General features: G+C 35.5%; 2 protein-coding genes across 2 annotated transcripts in view; one reads left to right on the plus strand and one right to left on the minus strand.

The window, feature by feature from the left end:
• The window catches only part of emei (transmembrane protein 161-like emei), a 33,986-nt gene extending 23,063 nt beyond the window's left edge, over positions 1 to 10,923 (plus strand). The window contains exons 9-13 of the mRNA XM_071588247.1: positions 437 to 527; positions 1,185 to 1,268; positions 3,471 to 3,567; positions 4,848 to 4,993; positions 7,284 to 10,923. Coding sequence (XP_071444348.1) covers positions 437 to 527; positions 1,185 to 1,268; positions 3,471 to 3,567; positions 4,848 to 4,993; positions 7,284 to 7,403 — 538 coding nt within the window. The 3' untranslated portion in view covers positions 7,404 to 10,923. The remainder of the gene's footprint in view (positions 1 to 436; positions 528 to 1,184; positions 1,269 to 3,470; positions 3,568 to 4,847; positions 4,994 to 7,283) is intronic.
• A 1,667-nt stretch (positions 10,924 to 12,590) lies between these two features.
• The window catches only part of LOC139690005 (serine-rich adhesin for platelets), a 28,757-nt gene continuing 14,381 nt past the window's right edge, over positions 12,591 to 26,966 (minus strand). The window contains exons 8-22 of the mRNA XM_071587175.1: positions 26,737 to 26,882; positions 20,135 to 26,312; positions 19,052 to 19,269; positions 18,911 to 18,940; positions 18,380 to 18,506; positions 18,049 to 18,195; positions 17,219 to 17,341; positions 17,021 to 17,128; positions 16,137 to 16,297; positions 15,491 to 15,805; positions 15,214 to 15,328; positions 14,682 to 14,871; positions 14,250 to 14,379; positions 13,419 to 13,496; positions 12,591 to 12,700 (exon numbers count right to left, since the gene is read on the minus strand). Of these exons, the coding sequence (XP_071443276.1) occupies positions 12,668 to 12,700; positions 13,419 to 13,496; positions 14,250 to 14,379; positions 14,682 to 14,871; positions 15,214 to 15,328; positions 15,491 to 15,805; positions 16,137 to 16,297; positions 17,021 to 17,128; positions 17,219 to 17,341; positions 18,049 to 18,195; positions 18,380 to 18,506; positions 18,911 to 18,940; positions 19,052 to 19,269; positions 20,135 to 26,312; positions 26,737 to 26,882 (8,099 nt within the window). The 3' untranslated portion in view covers positions 12,591 to 12,667. The remainder of the gene's footprint in view (positions 12,701 to 13,418; positions 13,497 to 14,249; positions 14,380 to 14,681; positions 14,872 to 15,213; positions 15,329 to 15,490; positions 15,806 to 16,136; positions 16,298 to 17,020; positions 17,129 to 17,218; positions 17,342 to 18,048; positions 18,196 to 18,379; positions 18,507 to 18,910; positions 18,941 to 19,051; positions 19,270 to 20,134; positions 26,313 to 26,736; positions 26,883 to 26,966) is intronic.

Genomic DNA, 26,966 nt, shown 5'->3' on the forward strand with positions numbered 1-26,966 from the left:
TTTGCCTAAAGTTATTATAAAGTAATTAAAAAGATGTAGTTGTTGTTGTAAAAACGTTTTGACCATATCTGTTGAATAACCGTTAGCATTCTGAAAATGTCATGGATGTTTCCATGATGAAACTATTTTACTTCCATAGTATAACAATTAACAACTGACACATTTTTATCACTTGGTTGTTTTAGCAATTTTACTGTCTTTTATAAGTTTTTAACCATATTTTCAAAGGAATTGATATGCTAAAGAAGTTTCTTTTTTGAGCAACAATTTTGGAATGCTTATTGTTAAAATGAATTTGTATTTCCTTCACCAAAAGTTCAATTAAATCTAGCTTTTATGTCTGTATTCAACAATTCAAGAAACAAGTACTTAGTCCCAGATGTGAACTTGGTGCCATTTTAATGCAACAGCGCACAATATTGTATTTGCTTTTCAGGATGACAGAGGGGACTTTTGATTCTTTGCGTTTGGCTGCTGTTATTTCCATGGTGTTACTGAGATTCATATTGATGCCCATATATTTACAGGTAATATATTGTTTTTCAATAAATACATTACAGATATAATTCCTCTCTATTCTTGGGGGTTACATTATTGAAAAACATTTAAGTCAATGGAACCAGTATTGGAAAGCTATTATGTAGGTGCATACATGAAAGGTTGGGCTTATATATGTAACCAATGTATATTAATTGAAGAGTAGAGGTAGGAAGAGAACTTAAAGCATGGTAACCAATTGCCAATCAGTAAGTACCAAGTGCTAAGTGATTTCTAAAATTTTAATGCTCTCTGAAAATGGCTTGGACTTCTCAGGAATTTTATTGTTCCTTGCTTTTAGTAAATATTTGTCTTCAAATTTAATGAGATTCAAATCTGCATGGTACATTTCAATACATTATTAATAATCAAAAGTTAACATTGGTCATAACGGCATTGAAGTGTTCATGAAGTTCAAAACGTGCCTTAGTCTCTGTCTCATCTTGGCTTTATTGAAAGTTTCAAATCATTATTAACTTTTGCCTTCGAACATAAACTTCTTTTGATGGTGTGGTTGGCTTGCAAGGGCATCCTTTATGAAATTTCAAACATCAAGCTTTTAAATTTGAAATATAAATTTTAATGTTGTAATTTTGTGTCTAATAATTGAATTTGAGTAATAATCATAATTTGACCATCTATTTCAGGCTTATCTAAACATGGCACACAATAGAATTGAAGAGCAGAAAAAAGAGGCTGGAAGAATCAAAAATGTTGATCTACAAAAAAAGGTAGGTTAAATTTTAATTATTGTTTTTTATGCATTTTTGAAAGCTTGAAATATTTTGGATCGGTAATTTTATTTTGCTTTGCTTCTTATACTGTGATTTTGAAGTGCACCAAGAGACCTTGACTTTAACAATTTATTTATCCCTTAGTAAGGGAAAATTTTCACATTTGTATTCATTTTCTCTTTGCTCATAACTTGGATGTTCCATTATTGATTTTGATAGTTTGGTCCTTTTTTGGCTTATCGAACAGACTCTTTCTTCAACCATGGGTGTTCAATTGCTTTTCAGGTAACTTAAATTTGCAAGCCTAGGTTTTAAAATGTGTGCTTCGCCAAAGATGGTTTTTAAAGAGGGATATAAAGTTAATTCCTTTCACTCCTGGATATATAATACACGTTTCATCCCTTGAGAACTAAAACATACATACAATGCAACCTTGGTTATGCACCCACTGCTTTATGTTTTTGGAAACTTAAGCTTTATTTGTTTCATCCCTATTAATGCTTTGTATGAATAATATTAGTAATTGCATCTCTTCTCTCTCAACTTTATTTTTCTCTATTTATGTAATTTTTAAAGTTAAGCCGGCAATGTTTTATTTAGGTTAACATATTCCATATTTCTATTGGTGAAACCATAAAAATTAACTTTGTTTTCTGCTGGTAACTTCTCAAAAATTAGAGGAATATACTTAGGCACCTCTATTTTACACCCTATGAAAGAGGTACCTAGACATCTATAAGTAATTATATGCAGCCATTAAAAATATAATACTAATTAAAATTTGTGTAGTAATTGCAAATATTAAAAAAAAATTGAACATTAAGTATGGTTTGAAGCACTTCAAACCACCGCCGCGAAAACCTACGCAGCCATTAAGTATGGTTCTTAACAAATAAAAATTCTGTATAGTAATATATAAATGGGAAAATTGTGACTGTCATGTGGACAATACCAGGTGGTGTGCTTGATGAGTATAGCCATAGGGTTGACAAAGTCCAGCTAGATTTTTGGAAGAACTCCAACTTCCGTTGTTGAATTTTAAATCATTTTGCCAGTAAAGTAAAAAGTGAAAATTCCATTGGAAAGAGCTGTGATTTTAGTGATGTTATCGAGCATGAGCCTATCTTTGATGGCTAATTATCCTTTGTCATATACGATAAGCTTAGACCTAAATGTGTGCCACAGACATTCTCAAAGAATGAGCTGATGATTATTCCTGGATCAAAACAAAAGTACTAGATTTTTTACTTAAGGGTTGCTCATATTGTTGTAAGGCTTTATCAGAAGTTTTCTCAGAGAGATGGGCCTCTTTTCATTCTTTTCTCTGCTCTATGGAAATGCTGGGAGTGAGAGAGTAATCCCAGACAGATTGAGACAAAGCTCCAGAGAACTCATAAAGTTTAAAACACACGTATATATTAGTATCAAGCTATAATAACCCATAGTGTTTGTGTTTCTATTTAAGACGTATGGAAACAATCAACAATTAGCTGATTTATCCACGCATGATTTATTTGTGGAAAGCCAAAAAAACTGTGAGAATATGATTTTGTTGATAATTGAAAAATATGTGGTTTTTTTATGCAGTTTATACACAATTATGCACTCAAAACTTTGTCATTGTCCCTAAAACCTAGGAAACCATGCAGCAAAATTGTTGAAATCACTGAAGAAAAACAAAAGCAATGCATTTAACCTTTATCATGTTTTTTTGTGAAAAATTAAATGTAGATAATTGGTCTGAATTATCTTGGTGCTTGCATGAACACAATAAACTCTAATCTAATTTCTAGTGATTGGGATTTCTGATTAAATATAACTTTAATTTCCCCAATTTGGCGATTTCTTTGATTTTAAGTTCATTTACGGTATACTCTTGGGTATTTAAGGGCATGAGTAGGATTTTCTCTGTAGTCCCACGCTTTATTGTACTGCTTTTTAATTTTACAGTTTTCCCATTGCCTGATGTTACCTGTAAATGACATTGAGTTTCCTAAATCACAATATGTAATCCTGAATTGGTGAGCATGACACTTGACTCATACATGATCTTAAATAATCATTCCTTACAGAGCCCATGAGACAACAAGTTAAGTACCTCTTTAATAATTTGCTCAAGAGGTTTTCGAGATATATTTATATTAGTATATGCTGATGTTCATTCAATGAATCAAATTGAATGCTATTTTTTTCTTCCAGATTGCAGCTGTTTTCTATTACCTATGTGTGGTGACTCTACAATATGTGGCGCCTCTTCTAATGTGCCTATTTTTCACATTAATGTATAAAACTATGGGTAAGTTCTCTTTGCTGTATGAACATTTTGTGCTTTGATTAGATGTAATTTAAACCTAACTTTTAATCATTTATTCATCCCGACCCCGTGGCCGGGTATTTTAAAGGCCAAAATGTGCTGTTTTTTAAACTAATGCTAAATAAATCCCGGTATTATTTAAAATTACCTCCATGTAATTCAGTTGTTAGCGAATATCTGTGTGCATTGAGATGTGTGATGTTAATTTTGGGTGCCTTCATTTCCTAATTGATGGCTTTAAGGGGAAAGCAGAAATAAAATCAATGCATTTATATTGGAGAACAAATTAGTAGTGCCCTCAACTGTATTTGGCTGCAGCACATTGCATTTCTGTGCATTGCCTAGTATCTTGTTAAACTGCAGCATATTCATGCTGCAGTGGAACGAGGCACCTTGTACGAGGGTCATCCGGAAAGTAGTACCCGTTCGTGAAATAAAAAGACAAAAGTAAATATTAACAAACATAAAAAATTTTATTTGAAAGAGGATACTTTAAACTACTTCTCAACATAATCTCCAAGCAAATTAAGGCATTTGTCATAACGTGTGACAAGTTTCTGTATTCCTGCTGCATAGTCCTTCGCCGCCAGCTCATTGAGATACGCGAGGGACCCATCTTGCACAAATTTTTGCACAATGCAGATGGTGTTTAACAATTTCATGAACAATTGTTCGAGAAACATTGGGAAAATGCTCACAGATGTCATCAATTGTGACGCGCCGATCGTTCCTCACGAATTCGTCAACTGAGCTCACCAGTTGGTCTGTAATGACAGACGGTCTCCCCGAACGCTCATCGTCGTGTGTGTTCCCCCTCCCCATGTTGAAGTTGCGACACCACCGCCGAACAGACGACTCGTCCATTACATTGTCTCCATACACCTCCTTTAATTGGCGATGAATATCACATGGGCGAACGTTTCTTGCATTGAGGAATTTAATCACTGCCCTCACTTCACAACTGGCGGCGTTCTCAATTTTTTTAAACATTGTAAACAATCACAGAAACAACACAGGCAATGCTAGCGTCACGCAACTTGGCTCAGAGAAGGCAGACAAGCCACTGAAGCTATCTGACCTCGTCCAGCGGCTACTCGCGTCGTCAGCACTTCATACGGCACGAACGGGTACTACTTTCCGGATGACCCTCGTACATTTGCCTACAAATTGTGGAAAATAATATGTATGCCTTCACAATGGATATGAAATATTTTCACACTAAGTTTTGGTTTATCATATCTTTCTGTTATTTACTGTTGAAGGTGGCTATAGCTGGTTGGGTTATCCATTGGTGGAAGAGGAGTGTTCTGCAGAGGATAGCTCATTTGAAGAGCTTACTTCAGAGGATGATGAAAGTATAGAATTATCTGCTAGGCGTTTCACTTTGGCCCTTAGCATTCTGAAGCAGGTGAGCGAATTAAAAGTCTTTTTCTCTTAAAATTATTGTTAAAATAATTATTTCCAATCACAGAAAAGGATAAATAATTGATTAAGTAGGTACTGCACAATTTCAGTACGGGTGAAGTCGTACTGTCAGGAACATAAAGGCCCTTTGTAATTGTTATAAGGGCATTCTTCCTCAGGACATGAATTTATAAATTTGCAATGTATTAGGTTCAGTTTAGAATTACACTTTGTATCCTATTTATTAAGTTTTGGAATGCATATATTCCCCAGCTCAACACCAATATATGGTGAGACTCAATGTAAGCAGAGGTGTAATGACAACTTAGGACCTCCAGTCAAAATTTTCAAAAAGTTCCCCTTTCAGGCCCCATAATGTTGGACTATTCAGTCTCATCCCTGAATATCTCAAAATATCATGGCTCATGTTCCAAGTAAGAAAGTTGAAAAAACTGCTATTGAGAGAATTTCTGGTAAATTTATGCAATGCATTTCTCTATGGCCATCTATTATGTGTTATGACTCAGGGGCAAATCCTCCAGTTTCAAATCTGCCCTTCTCCTACAAAGTAAGCTCTCAAAGTATTCTGCAATGAAGTTTCAAGAGGTCACGTCATTATACTGTTTATTGCTAGCTGTATTGTGACAGTGTACCATTACCATACCAGTGTGCATAATTACTAAACAAGAAACAAACGTATGCCAAGTGCATCATATTCTCACATGGCTAAGACTTTGTTTAATGCATTGGTGTTGCATTCTTTAATAAACTACCAGTTTTGCATATGTGAGGGTTATCTGAAAAGTTCTTTTTCAGATGATAAAAATGATAACGTGTATATTTTAAAAAAAATTTCATTTTCAACATGATCACATTTCATCCATTGGGGTTGCAGTGCCATTATTCAATCCCTGTAGTGGTCTTCCAGAAGTTCTTGTCTACAGCCACAGTCACTTCTTGAATGGATGAAAAACATTGACCAGCAAGGAAACTTTTGAGTTTTCGGTAGAGGTGAAAGTCTGAGGGAGCCAAATTCAGGGAATGGTGTGGATATTACAGCACTCCATAGTGCAAATCCCTCAATTAAACCATCACCAAGACACTTTTGTGTGCAGGTGCATTGTCATGATGGAAATAGTTTTTCCTCTGCAAGCTGGGTGTACAAACACAAAAAAAATTGTGCCCAGTTTCATTAGAAGGGTAGAATAGTATTCCCCAGCTATTGTTTTACCTTTTCCAAGATAGTTGATCTACAGAATTCCTTTTGTATCCCAAAAAACTGACATCATGACCTTTCCCACCAATGGCATCATCTTTGTCTTCTGCGGAGATGAAAAATCGGCCTCTATTCACTGCATAGATTGTTGTTTTGACTCTAGTGTGTAATAGTGTATCCATTTTTTATCAAGTGTCTTTTATAGATGCAGAAAATCACTTATTTTGTAAAGCGCACTAGGCACTGTGAAGAAAGTGTTATTCAAATGCATTTTTAATCCACAGTGAGCACACCCAACACCCATCTTGCGCAAAGCTTAGTCCTGTGCCATTCTTCATGCAAAATGCCTTCTTTTGATATTCCTATAGTATAAGCAATTTCACACCCTTTCGTATACTGATTTTCCAAAATTATATTGTTCACTTTTTTGATGATCTCCTGTGTGGTTGCACTTTTCAAACATCCCTCATGTGGATCATCTTGGAGGCTTTCATGGCCATGTTTAAACTTATCAATCCATTTCTTCATCATGGAAATTAAAGGAGAAAATTCCCCTTACACATTTACAATCCTGTTTTGGTCCACGTTAAACTTTCATTTATGAAGAATTTTATCATTGCTCAATACTCGATTTTTTCCATTTCTAATGACACACCCACTGCAACTGATTCAAATGGCTGCCTTCAGCGAACTGCCACGGATGGAATGGTTTGCAAATTCACTTGGCATCTACTCACATTTGTGCCATCCTGGCAGAATAAAATCATGTGAGTAATGATGCCATCCATGGGCAAGGCCAAGAACTTTCTGACTGCCCTCGTCGGTCTAACACGGAAACTTTCTAAACCAGACTGCATTATTGGTTATAGTCCAAACCTTTTTACTCAGCCAGTGAATTTTTTTAAGATTAACCCTAGTGACTTTGTTTTCAAGTTATATGTATATAGGTACTCTTGTTTTGTGTTTTTAATATTTTGTGATGATATCTATTGTGATATTCAACCATCTATTGATGAATGAATAAACAAATAAATCAATAAATGCTTAAACTTAATATATTTACTTCTATATTTAACAGGTTTTTTCTACTGGGGTCTACCGAGGTCTTCTTGGATTTGGTCTTTGGTGGTGTTGTTTTGCCATTTTCGTAACATCATCTTTAGGAATGGTATATCAGTCTTATTTCGGTCAGACATAATACCAGGATGGTAATTGTGTGGTACTTGTTATATCTGTCATTGTTGAAAAATTTTTAGCATGCTGAAAAATTTTTTATACATATTTTTACTGTGAATTATGACTGTTGGTTGAATTGAATAGGTGCCAGAAATGTTTTCCTACAGATTTCAGTAAATAACTGTGGCATTTTTAAGGTCTAAATGTTATACACTTTAACATTTATTTACCAGGAATTTTTTTTTCAAAGTAGACATGTACTGTCATTTTATTTATTTTCTTTGCGTATTTTATTTACCTCGTACTTGACTGTGTGGATTGTGTAAGATTTGATGTTTGCAGATATTTTTTACTAACTTGTTTTTAAATGTTGAAGTTTTCTCAAAAAGAAAAATTGTATGTTTTCCAGATAAATAAAATTTATTGTTATTACATCATTACTTATATTCCAAGGAGAAGATTATGATGAGCTCCAGATACACACCCTTCATATTGTTCTCTGTCAGGGTGGCACAATTGAAAAATATCTAATTTTAGGTATGCTTGTTCCCTTTACTAATTTCAAAATGCTGTCTTTTTTAATTGAAAACTATTGTGAATTTTTCTCCCTGTGCTATTTTAGTCCTTCTTTACTTTCCTTCTGACCCTTTTGCATATATTCTTTTTCCCATTGCTATCATGTGCTAACTTTGGTGCTTCCTTGGTTTTAGTTACAAGTATTCTCTTTCTTTGCATTCAACAGTCTCTCCTATCCAATCAGGCATCACCATTCATTCATCAAATGCTCGATTTCCACGTACCATTCAGTGAATTCAATATAATTCCTTTCAAACTCCCCAGATCCATTTTGTAAATTACCAAATAGTGATCCGTTTCATATTTAACATCTCTCATTGTCTATATTGCCTGTGAAACTCATATTTCCTCATCATATGCAGAAATACCAATAGATTTACCCCTTTTAAATGCATGCAAATGGTTAGATCAATGTTTCAACTATACATATGAGAAAATCATTTTTTCATGCACATAATCAACATAACAAGCCCCAGTAATACCATTTGAATACATTGTTCATATAAACCCAGAACAGTGTAGGAGTTACTTGTTTAGTTTTCATTACATCTATCTCTGCCTGCTCATTTAGAATTGAACCTATATGTTGACTATTGTTTTGGCTATCACCCTCTTCTAGTTACAATGCTGAGTTATTGCCAGTAATTTTAATGTCACGCCCCTTGTGCTAGTGACATTTCAAGTATCAATTGTTTAAAGAGCATGCCTTTTCCTTAATATGCCAGTTTTATGTGACCAATGCCATCCATTGTGATTTCTTAAACCATATGAGGCATTTCTATAAATGTTAAAAGCCATTAAAGGAAGGTTATGCAAGGCTACCAAGCTTTGCAGCATTTGTGCAATGTGAAGCATTCCCTGCTAATGGTTATTAGACTGTAATGCTCAGTTTTGGTTCATTTTCATTAGCACTTCTCAAGTGAAACTTAGTATCATAGTAATATCTTAGGCCCTTCTTCATAATTCAAAGTAAGCTAGTAACCCTTCTGAAGTGAATACTTAAATGGCCAGCAAACAGTTATTGACACCCCACCACAAGTTAATTGACACACTATGAATCAGAACCTGAGATTTCTTATGTTATTGTCAAAGATTTATTAAAAAATGAATAGCATAGATGTTCATGTTACTGTATATGATAAAAAATTAGCTATTTAAGATTTCCTAATACATGTAGGATAAAGAAGGGAGTGAAATTTCTCTGCATTTCCCCAAGTTTATACAAACAATTTTGTGAGTGTTCAATGCCTTAATTCTTGTTTCTTGATGGGTTTTGGTTTGCCCGTTCAGCCTAATTTCAATATTTAAGTGGATGGAATACATAGTATTTGTTTTTCTTAGTTGAATTTATCCCCTTGTTGTTTGAATAACTTTTTCCTCTGTTATATATACATTGTGGGGTCTCCTATCTTCTGCAAAAAACACTCCTGCTACCTGCTGATATATTATATTTGGGTGACATGATGTCATTCATATGATATTAGAAGTTTTCTGCTGGAAAAGCCCTCTTTTGGTTATTTTTATTAGTCCTTTGTAGATGCACTGTCAATTTTTGGCTGAAGTTGCCATGTCCTCAAGATGAGAGTTAACCTGTGAGGGTGGTAGTTACAATTATAAAATTTCACATGAAGGAAGGTGGAAAGTCAGCTTGGCAATTATAGGCCTTCCCTTTTTCACTTCCGTGGGATTAAGTTCAGTCCTGTTTATAATCGATGGTTTCAGGCGTTATTTTATGGAATCCGTTCATTCTTATGTGGAAATCTGTGGAATTACAAAGTATTATTTTATCCGCTTCAGTCCTGTTGTTTATAATATTTTTCTGCATAGCTAAGTCTATAGGTCTGATATTATTGAGTCAATGTAGATTATTATGTGAAATTCCAAGGAATGAAAATTAGCTTCATATTAGATAAATGTGCATCACATTCAAGTGGATAGCATGCTGGGCTTATGACTGGAGAGCCTGGGTTCCATTACGAAAGATGCTCCTGGACACCATCAGTTTCATCCAATTTTTTATTTTTCGGGTACCAGATCTTCCTGGGAAACCACAGGGTGCATAGGGAAAGGAATTGTCCCTCCTACCCTGATATGTGAATTTTGCATGCCTTTGGGCTTAGTTTTAGGTGAGTTCTACCTTCTCCCATCACACCAACATTCATTAATGTGGTTGAATTAAGGAAATATGAATAACTTATTAAAATTTTAAATTACAATTATAATTTACTCTTAATTATTAAATTTTTCTTCAAATGACTTTAATAATGTGTATAACTTGACTAGTTTTCTTCCTTCAAGTTAATTTATTCCAAAAATTTAAAAAATTAAAAGTTTCTAAATTTTTGGTTTCATAAAACTAGTTCATTATTAGGATTTTGAAAAGACATTTAGTAGGTCCCGCAGAAATTTCTTGCCCTAGCTTTGGGCATTGTTGATATCTGGTCTGTTTTGTTGGGTTGTTCATTTAATGCATAGCCGAAATGTTTTTTTCAAATACAATTGGAGGTGTGGATATTATGTTGCCATTATGTTAAGCTAATATGTTGATCATCTGTCAAAGTCACTTCTAAGTCTTTAAAAATCATCTTGTATAAGTATTGTTACTATGTCATTGCATATTTTGGATCCATAGTTCAATTCTACTTTATTCACAGCTCATTTTAAATTTGTTAATGATGAATATAAATTATTGTTGGGTGAATATCTAATCCTGCCTTCATAGTTCATATGACATTTAAGTGTGAATACTGTGCCTTTTATGTAACAAATAAATTTAATGTTAGTAAAAGTATGACTTCTTCAGTGTTTTGAAATTACAGTGAGGATACTTAACTGACTCTAATTTGTGATGGCATCCTTAGTTTGGGTAAATACGCTACCATGTTAGGAAAACATCCTGTTGATGTTAATATAATTGAAATGGTTGGGAACGTATGCAAAGAGTTTGAAACTAAGACTTTAATACAATTTTGGCAATAAACTTTTTATGAATATCTCATAGCATTTATTTACTCTCCCAACAAAATAAATTCATGTAATGTAAGCATTTTGTATTATGGCATTTAATTAAAAATAAATTGCCTTAACTATGATTGACAAATGACGTATCACAGGTTGGAGAAAGAGAGAGAGAATTTGGATGGTAGAAAGATGGGGATATCTGTTGTGGTCAAAGTTTTTCAATTTATATGCAGAAGAAATGTCATTAGTGGTATGGATAGGACTTGAGTTAGGAATAAAGGTTGGCATGGAATCTAGAAGTTATTAAGGAGTTAATTTAGTCATTTATGCAATTATGGTTTGCAGCCGATAAAGCAGTAATTTTGTTAGACTGAGATTAAATTTTTGTTGAGTGCATTACAGGACCAATATGTTTATGTAATAGGATAAGAATCAAATTCCAAACAAATGAAGTAATGAAATTCAGGGCTTAAACTTGCTGTCAATACTACTAGTGCACTAATGAGACTGGTAGTTTAGTTACTATCACTGAAATGACCATGTTAAGTATCACTTGGGAGTTTATTATGAAAACATTCTTTCTTATGATGTTCATTTTAAATTGCCACTCAAAAGTATTTATGCTCATTAATAAATAAATTTTTTAGTGTGAATACACATATTAATAATGTAAAAATATTCAGGTTGTGGGTATACCAAAAAATTGCTAGAAATGTTTTTACATGATGTAATAGGCCACTAATTACGCTTGGTAGCTCCTTAAATAAACTGAAATTAAATGTCATATGCCATTTTTAATAGATATATAAATTGCATTTTTCACTGCAAATTTGTCTCAAGTCAAAGCAGTGTTTATAAAAGAGCTTTTGGATTGTATTGATTTTTTCTGAATTATGAATAATAATTTGCCCCTACACTCATTGAGGCTTGTATCTCACTGATAGGATTGTTGGATTATGTAATGAAGGAATATTTTTTATTGGAACTCCCAGTTATTTATTGTCTTGTAATATGATACATGTTGTACTCTTACCATACTAGATGGTGACAACTGATAATTTTCAAAGTTTCAGACCACATTTTTGGCACACAGGAGTCATAAATGGTTCAAATTTATACAGGCTATAATAAGTTCTATTTTTCATAAATTATACATTTATTTACATGGAAATTGAAAATGTAATATGCACACATTCAGAAACATACCATCACATCAAACAACTTAATCAGATATAAAAATCAATATTATTTATATCATAAATTATTAAAATGCTCACAGAATACATTTTATTTTAACAACATTGAGTTTTAATGTACATATGTAAATGTCACTGTGTCTTTCATTATGTGTTATATTGATTAGAAGGTTTTTAAGTTTTTCCTGATTAAATTTACAAAATTGAATAATCCATGATTGGTGGATAAAATAATGTAGTTATAATATTTCTTCGAACAAAATATAAAAACCTTATCATTCATCACAGTTAAGTCTCCACTTTTCCAAATTTTTAAAGTCTTGTAGAATTGGAGCAGAGATATTGTCATAATGTTTGTGTTAATATAAACACATATATTGCTTAATAGCATGAATGTGATGAGCCAAATATAGCATTAAATCATATCATGTTTTTGTACGGAATTCTTTTTAAACAATATTTGACTCAATCCAACACAAGACACACACTATCCATCAGCTTCAAAAACTTTGGCAAAATCTTTTCTGCTCAATATTTGTCCATGGCACAATAATCATAGTGAATCGAAGTTGGAATTGTCACTTCCCTGGAAGATGTGAAAAACAAATGAGAGCATTCTATTGTATTAGATTACAGAATTATTCTATGAAAATATTGATCAAAAAGAAATGACTCCATTATAGGGAGGAAGGAAAGAGATAAACCAACACTAATGTATTTAGGTTCAATGAAATGATGAATTTTCTTAACAGAGGATCAACAGTTTGATATTCTATCTAATAGTTGGTGAACTGCTTTTAAAGTTACCTCTAAGTAGGAACTGAAATGCATTGACATGTTAAGCCCTCCTCTGTATAAATTGAAAACTTTCTTTCAGCGTCGGAATTCCCAGTTTTACTTTGGTTTTGAGCGGCCAGTTAATGAGAAAAAGTTGTTGTTTCATATTCTCTGTACTGTATCTCCTCACCTCACGCATAAGATGATGGGAGTAAATTTTCATTGATCCAAATCAATCAGTGTTGGCCCAAATGACATCATCCTTGACCAATGAGTAACGCTTCTGTTAAATACCAAGCTTATAATTTAATACAGTTTGGTGAAAGTAGGCTATTACCTACTTCTTTATTTCAGCAGAGTAATACTATGAATTCCATGATTCATTTAGTTTCTTTACTTTTTTAATAGCGATCTTTCAATATAGTTTCAAAATTATCTTAATTTTAACATCTCTGTTTAGATTACTTATCTCAATTTAGAAAATAATGATTCCCGAATCCCTTTTTTATTTGGAAATTTTAACTTACCCGAGAGGGCTTATATAACTGCGTTTGTGGCATGAGAAATGTGGATCCAACATCCCTCTCTGCCATTGTGTGTGCCTCCTGAAAAATAAATGTTCTCTGTGTCAATTCATGTATTTCAAGTAAACATTAGGTTTTATGAATACCCTGCGAGTTGGAAAAATTGTTATATGGAATCCCTGCTTTGGAGTTCTGGAAGCTACAGTTTTTGCTTATTATTCATAGAGGCTCTTTGCCATAATAGACCTGAAATTTTTAATTTCTAATTCATTTTTAGTTTTTTGAAAACTGAAATTTAGGTAGCTAATAATTTAACATTATTTTTGTCCTGGATCTTAAAATGGCCAAGGGGAATCTGATCGAGTATGGTTGTCTTATTACCTTTTGTTCTTTATTACCTTATTACCATTATATCTATATCATTACCCGAAGTAGCCAATTGGTGAAAGGCAAAATTTTGCTAACAACAAAAAAATTACTAGGCTATGTATGTAAGGAAGTGGAAAACAAATTTATTTTCATGGAGCCAAAAACGATTATTTTAAAGGAGCTAAAATTTATTTTAAATAAAGGAGATGACTCAGGTGCTGGATTATTTTCATAAAAGAGTTTTAACCATGGCCTAAGTCTATCACTTATGTAATAGGATCGAAATCTGCTAGGTGATTGCTCTACTCATTGGATACACACTTGGCATCATGAAAAATCATGATAATCATGGGTATTCATGTATCAAACAAATGCAGTACAATCTTCATTATTAATTGGTAATGTAGGCTTTTCCATCAGATCAGATTCATCACTCTTCATTTGAGTTGTGAAAAATATACATACGTCATTGCTGTGGTGGAGGCCATTCTGTGAAGATGGCTTTGATCCGCAAGCACTTGGAGGATTGTGCAACAAGCTCTTTTTGGGTGGATGCACTATAGTTTCATCATAAGATCTTGCTTCAGACACAGTCCTGCAATTAATTTCATAGTTACTTAAATTAAAATCATATGTGCTTCCAAAATTTACAAAATGGAAAATAATGTCAATGAGTTCATTTGTTTATAATTTTACTTCATAGCAATAGAATGCCTTCTTGGACATACTTTTGTACTGTACTACTCAGCCTTTTCCCTAGAATAAGTTGGCTGGCATTTTTTATATGTATATACTTGAAATATTATTAAGCAATGACTGTTGTTAATTCTTCATTGAATTTATGGGATGTAAATATTCAAAGAAATCTCATTTACAAAAGATAGAGATGATAATCACCTGTCTCCAGTTCTTAGAGTTGTGAAATGTGACCCATTGCTTGCCAGTGTGTGATGCAAATGTCCCTCTATCCCTCTTCCTGAAGCATCATCAGCATCGTCTTCTAATTGATTACTACCTGAACCCTCTGTGGGCCATTTGTCTTTCACTACTGTGGCAGATACTTCAAAGCCAGCAGACACAAGGGCTCCTGTGTTTAATCGCAATTAGTTGAGAGTATTCCAAGCATTAGTTTAAATTTATAAATTTACTTTAGATTCTTTGAATTGATGATATTCTTAAATGCGGGAAAGTAAATATCCCGATCACCAAGATTCATAATTACATATTTGAAATTTGGCATTGTCAATAAAATGAAAATTGTTAAATTATATCATGATTTGAAACATAAGAATTTTTAAAGTGTTTAGTTTTGATTTAATAACTTTTAAATTTTGCAAATAGCATTAATTTAATGTAATAACTCAGTCTTCAAATTTGGCTGTGCCAGCTATTGCTCAAAATCATTGAGTCAACATAGGGAATATCATACCTGTTGATGGCTTCCTGCTTGAGGATACTTTTTTTGAGTTCCCTGAGGTTTCGTGAGTGCCAATTGTTGGCCCAATCTGCTTCTGTTTAGTCGGTGAGCTTTGTCTTCCTTGGGCCTATAAAGCAGCAAACATTGTAATGTTTAATAAGTGATCAAATGAACATTTCAATTAAGGGAAAATTCTCATGGAACCATTCAGTTTGCTCTATAAGCATTTTTGACTAAAAATTTGCGCACTTTCAATCCTCTATGGAATCAAATATAAGTTGATGCTTACATGCACATCTGTCCCATCAAGGAAAGCAAGCAGTTTCTGTTCATTAGCAGCAGAGACTCTTCTCTCTCGATTTTCCCCCTCCAACACTACCACACCAAATGAGGTCATCGGCGATGATGCAGCAGCTGTAGCTATTAATGGCGGGGCAGGCCTGTACTTGGCTCGAGGTATCATAACTGTCAAAGATCTGTCCTGCTCAGTGAATCCTGTATTCATTGTTGAAGTTCCCATTGGTGCTGCAGTCTTCACTTCATTTGTCCTCCTCTCTGGTGGCTGACCTTCCCCTTTCTTCTTGGAGGCTTGTGTGCTTGTAGACTGCAAAGTATATGGAGAAAGAAAACATGTCCATCCTTAAAGTAAACTGTGAGTAAGGTAATGTCTGCAATTCTCAGAATTGTGTATGTGGTGTCATGTAGGAATAAACAAAGTTTGTGGTGTAGAGTATCCATATTTAAAAAATTATAATAATATGGGTAATTGAGTGAAAATTCCAGGATTCATCATTATCTGCAGAAAATCATTTTCAAAACAATTTTTTTTCCATATCAACTTTAAATAATTGTGCCCTGAAATTTTATTTCAAATTTCAATCATTCCTCAGTTTTTACAATATATCAGTAAGTATATTTCAAATTGGAATACTTACAAGTCTATGGTGTACAACTGGTAGGTAGGTTAGTGGTGGAGGTGGCAATGCACCATCAAAGCTACTCTCACTGCTGGTATCTGGTATCATGGCGGTCTTGTCTAGAGTTCCTCCACCCTTAATCATTCCAGGAGGTCCGATGTATCTCATAAAACCAGGAGCTGAGGAAAAGTCAAAGTAAAATGCAGGAATATTTTCCTGATGAGTTCTTTTTAAATGCAAATGAAGTTACAAATTTTCTTTGACGTTGTTGTATTTTGTCCCATGAATATCAATAAGCAACCCCAAAGATAGACCTGAAACTTGAAACTACATGCAGGTTATTAGGAGACACTAATTAGCATTCATATTGACTCCTATTTCTGTAGAATTTTTAACCTCATGAAAGTATTAAGTGCATCTAATGTTACTACTAAAAGTTATCCTTGGCCTATTGGATGAAGAACAAACCAAATGATTTTAGGAAAAAGAATCCAATACAATAATTCTGTTTAATTTCATAGAGATTTATAGTAATCATTTTGGCTATGGGCATGCTTTTCTCTGTTTTGCATTAATGTGCAAACAAATACAGATTTAATTGGTAAATGTTATATAATCATCCTTAACACCCCTTTCTTTATGTTTTAAAATTACCAAGTAGCAAAGTTCATGCTAGTCAAGTGCAATCTTTTAGCAGAATAAAATATCTTATTAGTATATCTTTGATGTTTTTTAGGTGATATATTTTTACTAGTTAATAATGTAGATACCCACTAATTTCCATTGATACTACATATTCTGTTGACATATAATGCTTGGTGGATTCCTTATTTTCCAAAGGTAATGTGATAAACCTAGAATTATTAGATTTCATGAGTTCAAACTATCAGATTTTAACTAACCTGTGTGTCTTCTATCAGTTTTTTTCCTCTTCATGCAAGCAAACATAATGCAAACACAGACCAGTATTAGAAGTATGGCTCCAATTGTTACAAGAGCGATCAGCAATACTATTGAGGGAGAGAAGAATCATTGTTATAGTAAAAATAACATTTATAAAATTACAAATTTATCATATTCACTCAATTTAAATAATTTACCTTTTAGGTTAATTTGGCATTTATCTCCTGTATACCATTGGAAGCATTTGCATCCAATTTCCCCATTGGTGTTTGTGTAGCATTGACCATGATATTTGCATTGCTCACAACCTAAAAATTCAGCTGCAAACCACAATAATAATTAATAAGTGTTGGATTAAATTGAGACTTTTTCATGTATCAGAGACATGTATGTATTTTACACAATTTTGAGATTATGTTTGTTAAACACTTTCCTGTGAAATATAAGGAACTGTGAAAGTTGTAATAATCATCAGTGATCAGAACTGAAGTATATCAAACATGTTTGTGATACGCTTTCAACAGGTAGAATACAACCTGAAGATAAACATAAAATAAAGACTGAATTTTAGTCAAAGAGCATAGTGTATCAAATATGAAGCTGGGCATTCACTTCATTCAAATCTTAGATAACTATGCTCATAAATGACATATTATATATATATATATATATATATATATATATATATATATATATATATATATATATATATATATACACATAAATATATATGTATATAAAAATATATATATATAATATATATATATATATATATTTATATATTTTATATATATATATATATATATATATATATATATATATATATATATATATATATATATATATATTATTTTAAATTTAATTCTCATGAAAATAGGTTACTGCTAAAATATTCAACCCATGTCAAACATGAAATCTATAAAGCTCAAAATTTTTTGAAATATTAAGTAGGAAATAATACGGGGATTCAATTTCAAAATTGTACATCAACTCTTTTACTGGTATGAGGAGTATAAACTTTCAGTACCAGAGCACATTCGTCCTGGAAACTCTAAATTCTCTGATAAATCAGCGTAGCCCTCCTTGCAACTGCAGGTGTATGTCCCACGAAGATTCATACATTCAGCAAGTTCAGAGCAGTCATTAAAATAAGGGTCACTGCATTCATCAAAATCTGTAAAATGTTAATGTCTTTCAATTTTCAGTTTTTCTAAGTAGAATAGCATATATTTTTTCATTTTATATATACAGTTGGAAACTTAAAAATCCTTAGACCCTCCACTCAACTTAGACGATATTAGTGTTTCTCACATAGTTTAATGTTTTTCTTGTAAGATTATTGTAGGAAGGATATTTACCATAAATTTCAAGAAGACCCTCTTTCCGTCTTGCAAACAGTTCTGTTCCTCCGACACTGTAATTACTCTGTTTCAATGTCTTTTCAAACATCTCCTTTAACTTATCTGGATCCATGTTATCAGATAGCTGTGGGAATAATGAATAAAATGAATAAATGCAATTGTATTGTTTATATTTTGTTAATGCAGGTCTTTAAGTAACTGCTTATTAAGTAATTTTAATTTTTGCTCATGTTTTTTTAATCACCCTCCATTTAACACAGTGAAATCTTCAATTTTTAAAACTTTCATGAGGAATATATGGGTTTCAGAGCTTTAAATCAAGTGCCTTCTAAAACAATGTTTATTTATTTGTGTACCTTTATGGTAACTCTCAAAAGTGTAGTGTCCATTTGTAGGTTGTCATTGATGTTGGAATACATTTGTTAATCAAATAATGAAGTTTGCCACTTTAATTGATAAAATATATGGCAATAAAATCTAGTGTGCTGACATTAAAAATTATGGGTGTTTTTCGTACTGTAAACTTACCTTGACATAAAAATTAACTATGACACCATTCTCAGGCTCATTTTTATGGACAGGGCTTTCATTTTCATTGGTAGCTACCAATTTCTCATCATTGCCATTGCCTTCATTAAGGCTTGCATGTGCTATATTGTCTCCTGCAGCCTCTATTGTTTCAGAGGGTGATTCAAATGCTGCTATTGAGATACCATGGAATAGATCCCTGAGATCTGACTGCATGGCAACTCGCTCCAGGGCATCTTGGGCACTCTCATGAAGCTGTTGGAACTCTTCAGTTTGTGGCTGTTCCAGTTCAGTGGTATAATAAAGCCTATGCTTACCAATTCGATCTAGGAGTAACCTTAATTGGTAAGTGTAAGTTGCTGGAAAGAATAAAATTACATTTGTATCACTCAATAAATCAGAAATAGCTTAAGGTGTGAATAAGGAGTATAAAATACCCAGGTTAAATTTTTTAAGGATGCATATCTATAGAACTAGGCATGAAAATTTTATTCATAGTGAAGTTTTTGGAAAAGTTGAAAAAAATCTTTTCCCCTAAAGATTTTTAGATTGTGCTGGCAATGTGCACTAATTTCATTATTTCACAAATAATGTTAAGTCTTCACCATGGTTATATTTCAGTATAGAAGCCAGGTGTCACATTGAGTATAGATTCTGATTATGCATCAACTTTAATACTTCCAGTTAATAGAAATATGCAGGTTTCATTGGCAATATTAGTGACTTTACACAAATAGCGAAAAAGATGATTAATTTATTATCTCTTTTTCCTTCAATGTTTCTTCACACGTGTTAATTATTTTCTGTGGATAATACCACCTAAGAGCATTCTTCTATATTAGTGTCACCAATGACTTTCCATTCCACAGCATGCATCTGAACATCTGTGTGTTTATCTTTTACTAACACAAAAGAAAAATTGGCAATTTGAAAGGTGAATCTTAAAAATAAGTATTTTAATTATTTAAAATGAAAATGCCAGACAATGGTTAGTTTAGGGGTCCAAATGAGCTACCATTGAAATCGATATTAGCTTTATTGTATTACAGAATTTAATGATAAATTATTGTCCAAATTTGAGTGGCTCTAAAATAATTAATAAGGAATGGGCTTGTGATTTAAGCAATTCTTTGTGCTTCTATCTTGCTTGGAAGCTACTGCAAAAATAAAAATTTCAAATGTGGTATGCTTTATTGGGCAATTAAGATGGTATTTTGTACTCACGCATGCATGGTCTATCTGGGAATAGTCTTGCAAATCCAGGCCTGCAGACACAATGTGGCCCTTCGACGACATGCCCTTCTCCTTCCTCCTCCACCACACAAATCTCATTCCTTATTGCATCACACTCTGGTTTGCATTGCAGGTAATTGTCTTCTCCCCGTGGAGCCTCATTGGCAATTATATTTGTTGCAAACCCTTCCCTAATATCTTCACCCTCTCCTCCCTCAATGTCATATGACACAGATTCTTTTTTTTCTTTAGACAGTAAGTTACTATCTTTATTTCCTAAATCTGGATGCAAGTCATTTTCTATGTTGCTTACTATAGATGTGGATGGCCTCAAAGGAAATGATACATCAAAGAATGCACCAGATGGATGACTATTTACCACATTTACTGGTTTTGATGTGCTGCCCAATTCCCCTTGTGAATTTTCTGCATTTGCAGATGCATCCTCTGGTTTGTGGCCCTGATCATACCCTACTGTGTGCAAAATCCAGTGAGTTGGTGCAGTTATAGTGACAGTGGTAACTGCAGTTGTAGTGCTTGATTCCACAGTTGTATGCACCTCTGTAACTGTACCCACAATTGTTGATACTATAGTTACTGGCCTTGCCTTTTCAGGTTCTAGTGTTTGAGTAACAATCACTGTCCTAGTCTGTGGAGGGCTTCCTGGATGACTCTCTACCACTGTTTGTGTGACTGTTCGTGTTTCTGTTTGTGTTCTTGTCACATAACGAGTTGTTGGGGTTGCTGTGACTGAGACAACCACTATACTTGTAGCAGCCTCATTTGACCCAGCTGCTCCTAGACCTCCTTCCTCAAACTCATGCTCAAGTTCTTCTTCTTCCTCCTTGTAGTGATTAGGTGAAGAATTGCTGTGTCCAGCAGCAGGTCGGCCATTCCCTCCCGTTATCACCCCGTGGGATGATGGTGATAAGTATAAATCTCCTTGGGTTGCTGTCTCCGATGATGGATTTTTGGTTGGTGTGGAGCGAGAGTATAAACCTCCATATATGGTTGAGGATCCAGAAAGCAAAATGGTGGGCCCAGCAATGTCATTTAATTTAGAACCTAAACTGGTTGACGGAAGTTCAGCTGTTGGCATTGCAGTGAATTGATTGCCATCCCATACAATGGGGCCTCCACTGCTTTCCACCTGAATCTCTGGGGAAGATGGAGACGACATAATTGCATGGGGTTCCTTTTCTGCCGAGAATGCAGGATTGATTGGCTCCATTGCTCCATGATGGATGCTCTCCTTTATAGTGAAATCGCCTAAACTACTTGCACGAGTTGGTTGAATTAAAATGTCTAGTTGAGATGTTGTTGTGAAAGTAATGTCCTTCTGTTGAGATGTACTTGAAAACGATGGTTGCCATGCCGTTGCACGAGAAGATGATGAGGGCACTCGTAAGACATGTACTGGACCTGGAGGTTTTAGTGGGCGCAGAGGTCTTTGCCATACTTGTGATGGTCTGTTTTGGTTTGGATGATGGTTATGATAGTTAGGCCGTGGACGGTGAGGATTTACTGGTCTGACTACTACTCTTACCGGAGGCCTTGAAATTTCTGGTCTCACAGCATTCTCCTGTATAGACGCTGCATCAACAATCGGTGCCCTTGTTGGTGGCAATGGACGTGATACTATTCTTATAGGCTTATCAAGAAAATCTGGGTTGTAATCCTGAGGCCTGATAGCAGGTCTATTTACTGCTCCTGGAGGAGGTCTCTGGGAGTTAGATGGTTGGTTAGGGTTTGACTGGGGTGGTTTTGGTGGTAAATGCGGAGGCTGCATGTCTGGTATTTCAAAACGGTATGGTGGAGCTCCTGGTAGAGTGAACTGTTGCTGGGGTTGTGTAGATGGTACTTTGTTATCATTAATTCTTTTTGAAGAATTGCTATGTGTCACTTTGGATATTTCTCCAATATGAATAGGAATATTGTCATCAGGATTATGAGCAGGTTTTTGGAAATGATTATCTGCATTGAAATTGGGAGGATGAGGTAAAAATGGTTTTTCTTTGATTATTTGGCTTTCAGGAAGGGTGTTTGGCCTGTTATTTTCTTGTGAATGTGCCGGGGCAGATTGTGCTGGCCTGACAGGGCGATTATTTGACTCTTGAAGGACCTCTCCATCTTGTGCTCCCTCCGCTTCCTCTGGGTCTTCAAGATCATCATCATTCCCATTAAACCATTGCTGCTGAATACTGTCATCAGTGAATGGTTTTTCAGTGGCTTTGTAAGCATTGCCTGGAGGTGCATTGTCCGTATGGTGATTAAGTGGAATAATTATAGGACCTTCATTTTTATGGGGTATAACTGGCTGTGAAGGTGGATTGGTGCTAGGCCGAGGAAGTGGTGGAGGCATCAGATGGTCAGAAGGACTTGCATGAGTGTTCAGACCATTTGTATATACAGCAGAGAGTGGCGGTGGTCTGTGTATAGCACCAATGGAAGAATGAGGTCGATGCACATGGTTTATAGAAGGAGGAGGCTTATTTCCTGTTTGGAGGTTGGGACGTTGTAGACCATAGTAATTTGGTTGAGGTGCCTGAGGAAGTTTGTGATTCTGTGGTCTTCCATGTCCCACAATGATGTTACCTGGGTGCAGAATTGATTCTGATGGCCCATGAACTCCAATTATAGGTTGACCATTTAATAGATTTTCTTCCTCTTCGTGGACCACTCCTTGATTCTCATCAGATGATTCCTCGTTAGTGATAATGCGTGTTTCTTCAGGGTATGCATCGGTTTTCAAAATGTCTGTCACTGGTGGTCGTCCAATTTCAACGACTACTTCTCCACCTGTGCCCATTGGTACTTTATGCACCTGAGCCTGGCCAAGTGTGAGCTGTGGTCCTGAATGTGGTCCCGAATGTGGTCCTGATTGTGACCCCAAATGTGATCCCGAATGTGGTCCAGAATGTGGTCCAGAATGTGGTCCAGAATGTGGTCCCGAATGTGGTCCCGAATGTGGTCCCGAATGTGGTCCAAAATATGTTCCTGAATGTGGTCCCGAATGTGGTCCCAGATGTGGTCCCGAATGTGCTCCCAAATTAAGTCCTGAATATGGTCCTGATTGTGGTCCTGAATGTAGTCCTGAATGTGGTCCTGAATGTAGTCCTGAATTTGGTCCCGAATGTGGCCCTGAGTGCAGCCCTGAATGTGGCCCTAAAAGTACTTCGGAATTCGGTCCTGAATGCGGTTCACCAGCATTGAAAACACTCCCTGGCCGAGTACCCGATAATGGTGCCCTGATATCAAGGAATGAATCTCCTGTGTCATGACCATTGGCACTGGCTTCAGACCCAACTGACAATGTGACTGCATCTATTGGAATATTAAACGATTGTGAGGGTTGTATTTTGTAACCTGTCGAACGATCAATAGTATTGTGATTGTATTGCAATGGTGGTTGCGGGTTTGGATTTTCCAGTGGTGAACCTATTATTATTGGGGGTGCAACATGAATTTGTGGCTGATAATTCCCGAGGTCTCCTCTGAGTGGTCCTGTTGGGATGGATGCATGATTGGGAATGAGGTGAGGTGATTGAGGAGGATTATGCTCAGGAACCATATGTGGAGGTAATGGCTTGCCTATAAAGACTGTTTCTACTCCTGAAACAACTGATACCCGTGTTGGATTGACTCCTGAGTAAGATGGGTAGCGTGGAGGAGGTGGTGGCCTCATCTCTGGTGGCACATCATTTCCTGGCCTTATTCGTGGGGGTGCCCCAATCACAGGTTTTTGAGGATATTGTGCAGCCGGTTGATTTGTGGGGGCTAAAACTGGTGCCGGTTGGTTATGCACTGGGGGCATGGGGGGAGGAGCATAGTTTTGAGGATATAATTGTGGAACTCCTCCATTGGGAGATGGCCTTGGACCTAATACAGAAGGCTTTCCAACAATTACATCGCTATTAGTTGTAATAACTTGGCCTGGCTGTATTGGAATACCATTCTGTAGCAGAAGAGGGTTGTCAAGTGTTAAAGTGGTTGGCATGGAAGGTTTTACAGGTGATGGAGGTGGCCGACGTTCTTGTGTGTCAGGGAATCCATGAATAGGAAAACGCTGCCCATAAAATGCTTCTATTGATTCGCCATTGGTGGATTCAGCAGCAACTGCATCTGAATTTTGCAATGACAATGAAGCCAGACCCCCGACAGGTATGTATACTGGATCTCGGATAAGGGGGGCGGATTGAGGAGCAGGTGGACGGGGGAGATCTATTGGAGGAGGAGTGCGTGGCGTGGTAAGGGGTGGGCGAGGTGTGGTTGTGTAGTTTTGGCGTGTGGGTGTTGACTTGAGATTATTTTGGATAAGTCCGGCCATTGCATTGAATACAGGACCCAGGGCATTAAGACCATTGAGAGAAAGAGATCCCAAATTAATTAGATCACCAACTCCAAGGTTTGGACCTCCTGAGGCAGCAGCAAGGAGGCCTCCTCCAGTGCCCCCTACTGATTGAATCGCTCCAGAGCCTGCTCCAATGACTGCACCTTCTGGGTTCTTATTGGAAGGATCTGACACTGGAATAAATGAGACGTTCCCATCTGGTTGCATGGAGACTATAACTGCATCTCCAGGTACAAGAGTAGTTGCCAAGCCATTTCCATTAGCTACAACTGTGGATGCGGTTATTGTGCTGGTTATGTATGATATGGAAGGTCTTGACACATAATTATTTTCATCCAAATGTGAATCATCTTCAGCTACAGGAGATGATGACAAACTGCTTAATAGAAACTCAGGGGTATCGGTGTGGGCAGCATTGTTTGAGGAGCTGGAGGTATGTAACGTTTCTTCATCATCATCTGAAGTTACTTCACTGTGTGAAGAGGCAGCTGCTGTTGGTTCATCAACATTTTCACTATCATTTTCTTGCGGTGCAATATCATCAAAAAATATAATAGTGGATCCAACTACAACATTTCCATCAGTTGTTTTGGATGGTGATATAATTTGCGAATTTGATTCATCTATTTTAGTGGCACTTATCTGTTGTAAAGTTTGAGAACTTGGGACATTAGCAGGGGTCTTTGATTCCTCTATCGCAGATCCTTGAAATGCAGTAATCTCCATTGGAGTCCCTGAGAGCATTACTGTTGTTATGATTGGAGAATTTGCTGATTGCATTGAGAAGGAACTGCGGAGAGAATCAAGATAAACAGAATCTAATCCTGCTGTAATTGCCTCAGTAGCCAAATTGGTTGATACCCTGGTATTTGAGCGTGTAACTGTGTGACCATTTTCCAACAATGTTGTGAAATATGTGAAAGTTGTGAGGTAAGTTTTAGTTGCATAAACGCTTAGTGGTGGCAACAGTGTAGCGAGTCCATCTGCTGTTTTTATTGGATTTTGATCTTTATAATTAGTGACTGGCACATTTGTCAAACTGGGTGTCTTGTAACCTGATGCTGTTTTGGAAGGTGCGAGGTAAAATTTCTCCGTTACAACATCAGAAGAAGTTGCCACATTAGTTTTTACAACTGTACTACCCTTCTCTAAGAATGTATTATAGTAAGTGTACGTGACAAAATAAGTCTTAATAATGTTGGTTGTAGAGGTAGGGTTGATTTTTGGAGTTGCAATAGATGGAGCAGGTGTTGAGGCTTCCGTTATTACAACTTGCGTCAAAATGTCTTCTGTGCTTATCACTTTCACACCAGATGCAGAATCTGACAAGGTTTTAGTTAAGGTAAAAGTGTTGAAGTAGGTATTAGTGTCATACATTGTTGGCTCTGATGGTTGTAAGTATCCTGAATCTGATTCTTCTGGTGAGGATCCAGCGTTATGCGATGGATTAGCTGGGGATGTCACTGTGTTGGCCACTGTTTGGCGTGTAGTTAGAACTACAGGTATTTCTCCATCTATAATAGTGTTGAGATAAGTAAATGTTGTCCGATATGTGCTGGTAACAAAGGATGGTGGACTATCCACCTTGGATGTAAGGGCTTCATTCACATTGGTTGACATAGCAGGATTATATTGAATTGTTTTTGTAGGCCTGACTTCTTCAGTGACCACATTGGTGATTACATCTTCTCTACTTGAGACAACTGTACTGCTTCCTTGAAGAAAGGTTGTCAGGTATGTATATGTTGTTGCATAAGTTTTTGTGACAAAATTTGCTGCATGTGATTGCAGAGATAGGAGAAGACTTTCTTGATCTCCCTGCGGAAAAATCGTGTAAAAAAAATTAGTTGCAGAAAATATTTCATAAAAATTTCTCTCAAGAAATAAGATAGCATTTCACTGAAAGGAGGCTTTTGCTGTTTTATCAAATATCATACTCTTTGATCAGCTGAATGAAGTTAATCAATGAATGATGTGCCACAAATTCAAGGAAAACTTTATGTTAACTTGGAAAATGTATACATACGTAAATCCAATCTATTTAACTGAATTCAATTAATTTTTGGAGTATTTCAATATCTTATCTGAATTGTCATTGACTTTTATTTGGGCGACCAGGTTTCTGCTTCCTAAGATGTTCAATCAAAAATCTATTTATGAAAGATTGTTGAATTGGGATATGCAGTATTAGCTGACAATTTCAACAATTGACCATAAAAATGATTTTTGTTGTAAGTTATACCTGTGGTTTTGCCCCACCAGCTACTGCTGTTGGGAGTGTCAAATGCATTTGGTCAGTCAGTGTGCTTGGAGCAAGAGTGATGGGTCGTGATGCTGTTGACAGAATTCGGAGTACATCTGGACCTCCAGGTAGGGTTGTCTTATCCCCTGAAATAAACCATCAATTTTGAAACTCATGATGTGTTCTCATTGATTGGAACCACAGTATTCATTGACCCTACTAATTGCAAT

This window comes from Hetaerina americana, unplaced genomic scaffold (assembly GCF_022747635.1).
Source record: "Hetaerina americana unplaced genomic scaffold, ioHetAmer1.1.p SCAF_3, whole genome shotgun sequence".
NCBI classification, from domain to species: domain Eukaryota; kingdom Metazoa; phylum Arthropoda; class Insecta; order Odonata; family Calopterygidae; genus Hetaerina; species Hetaerina americana.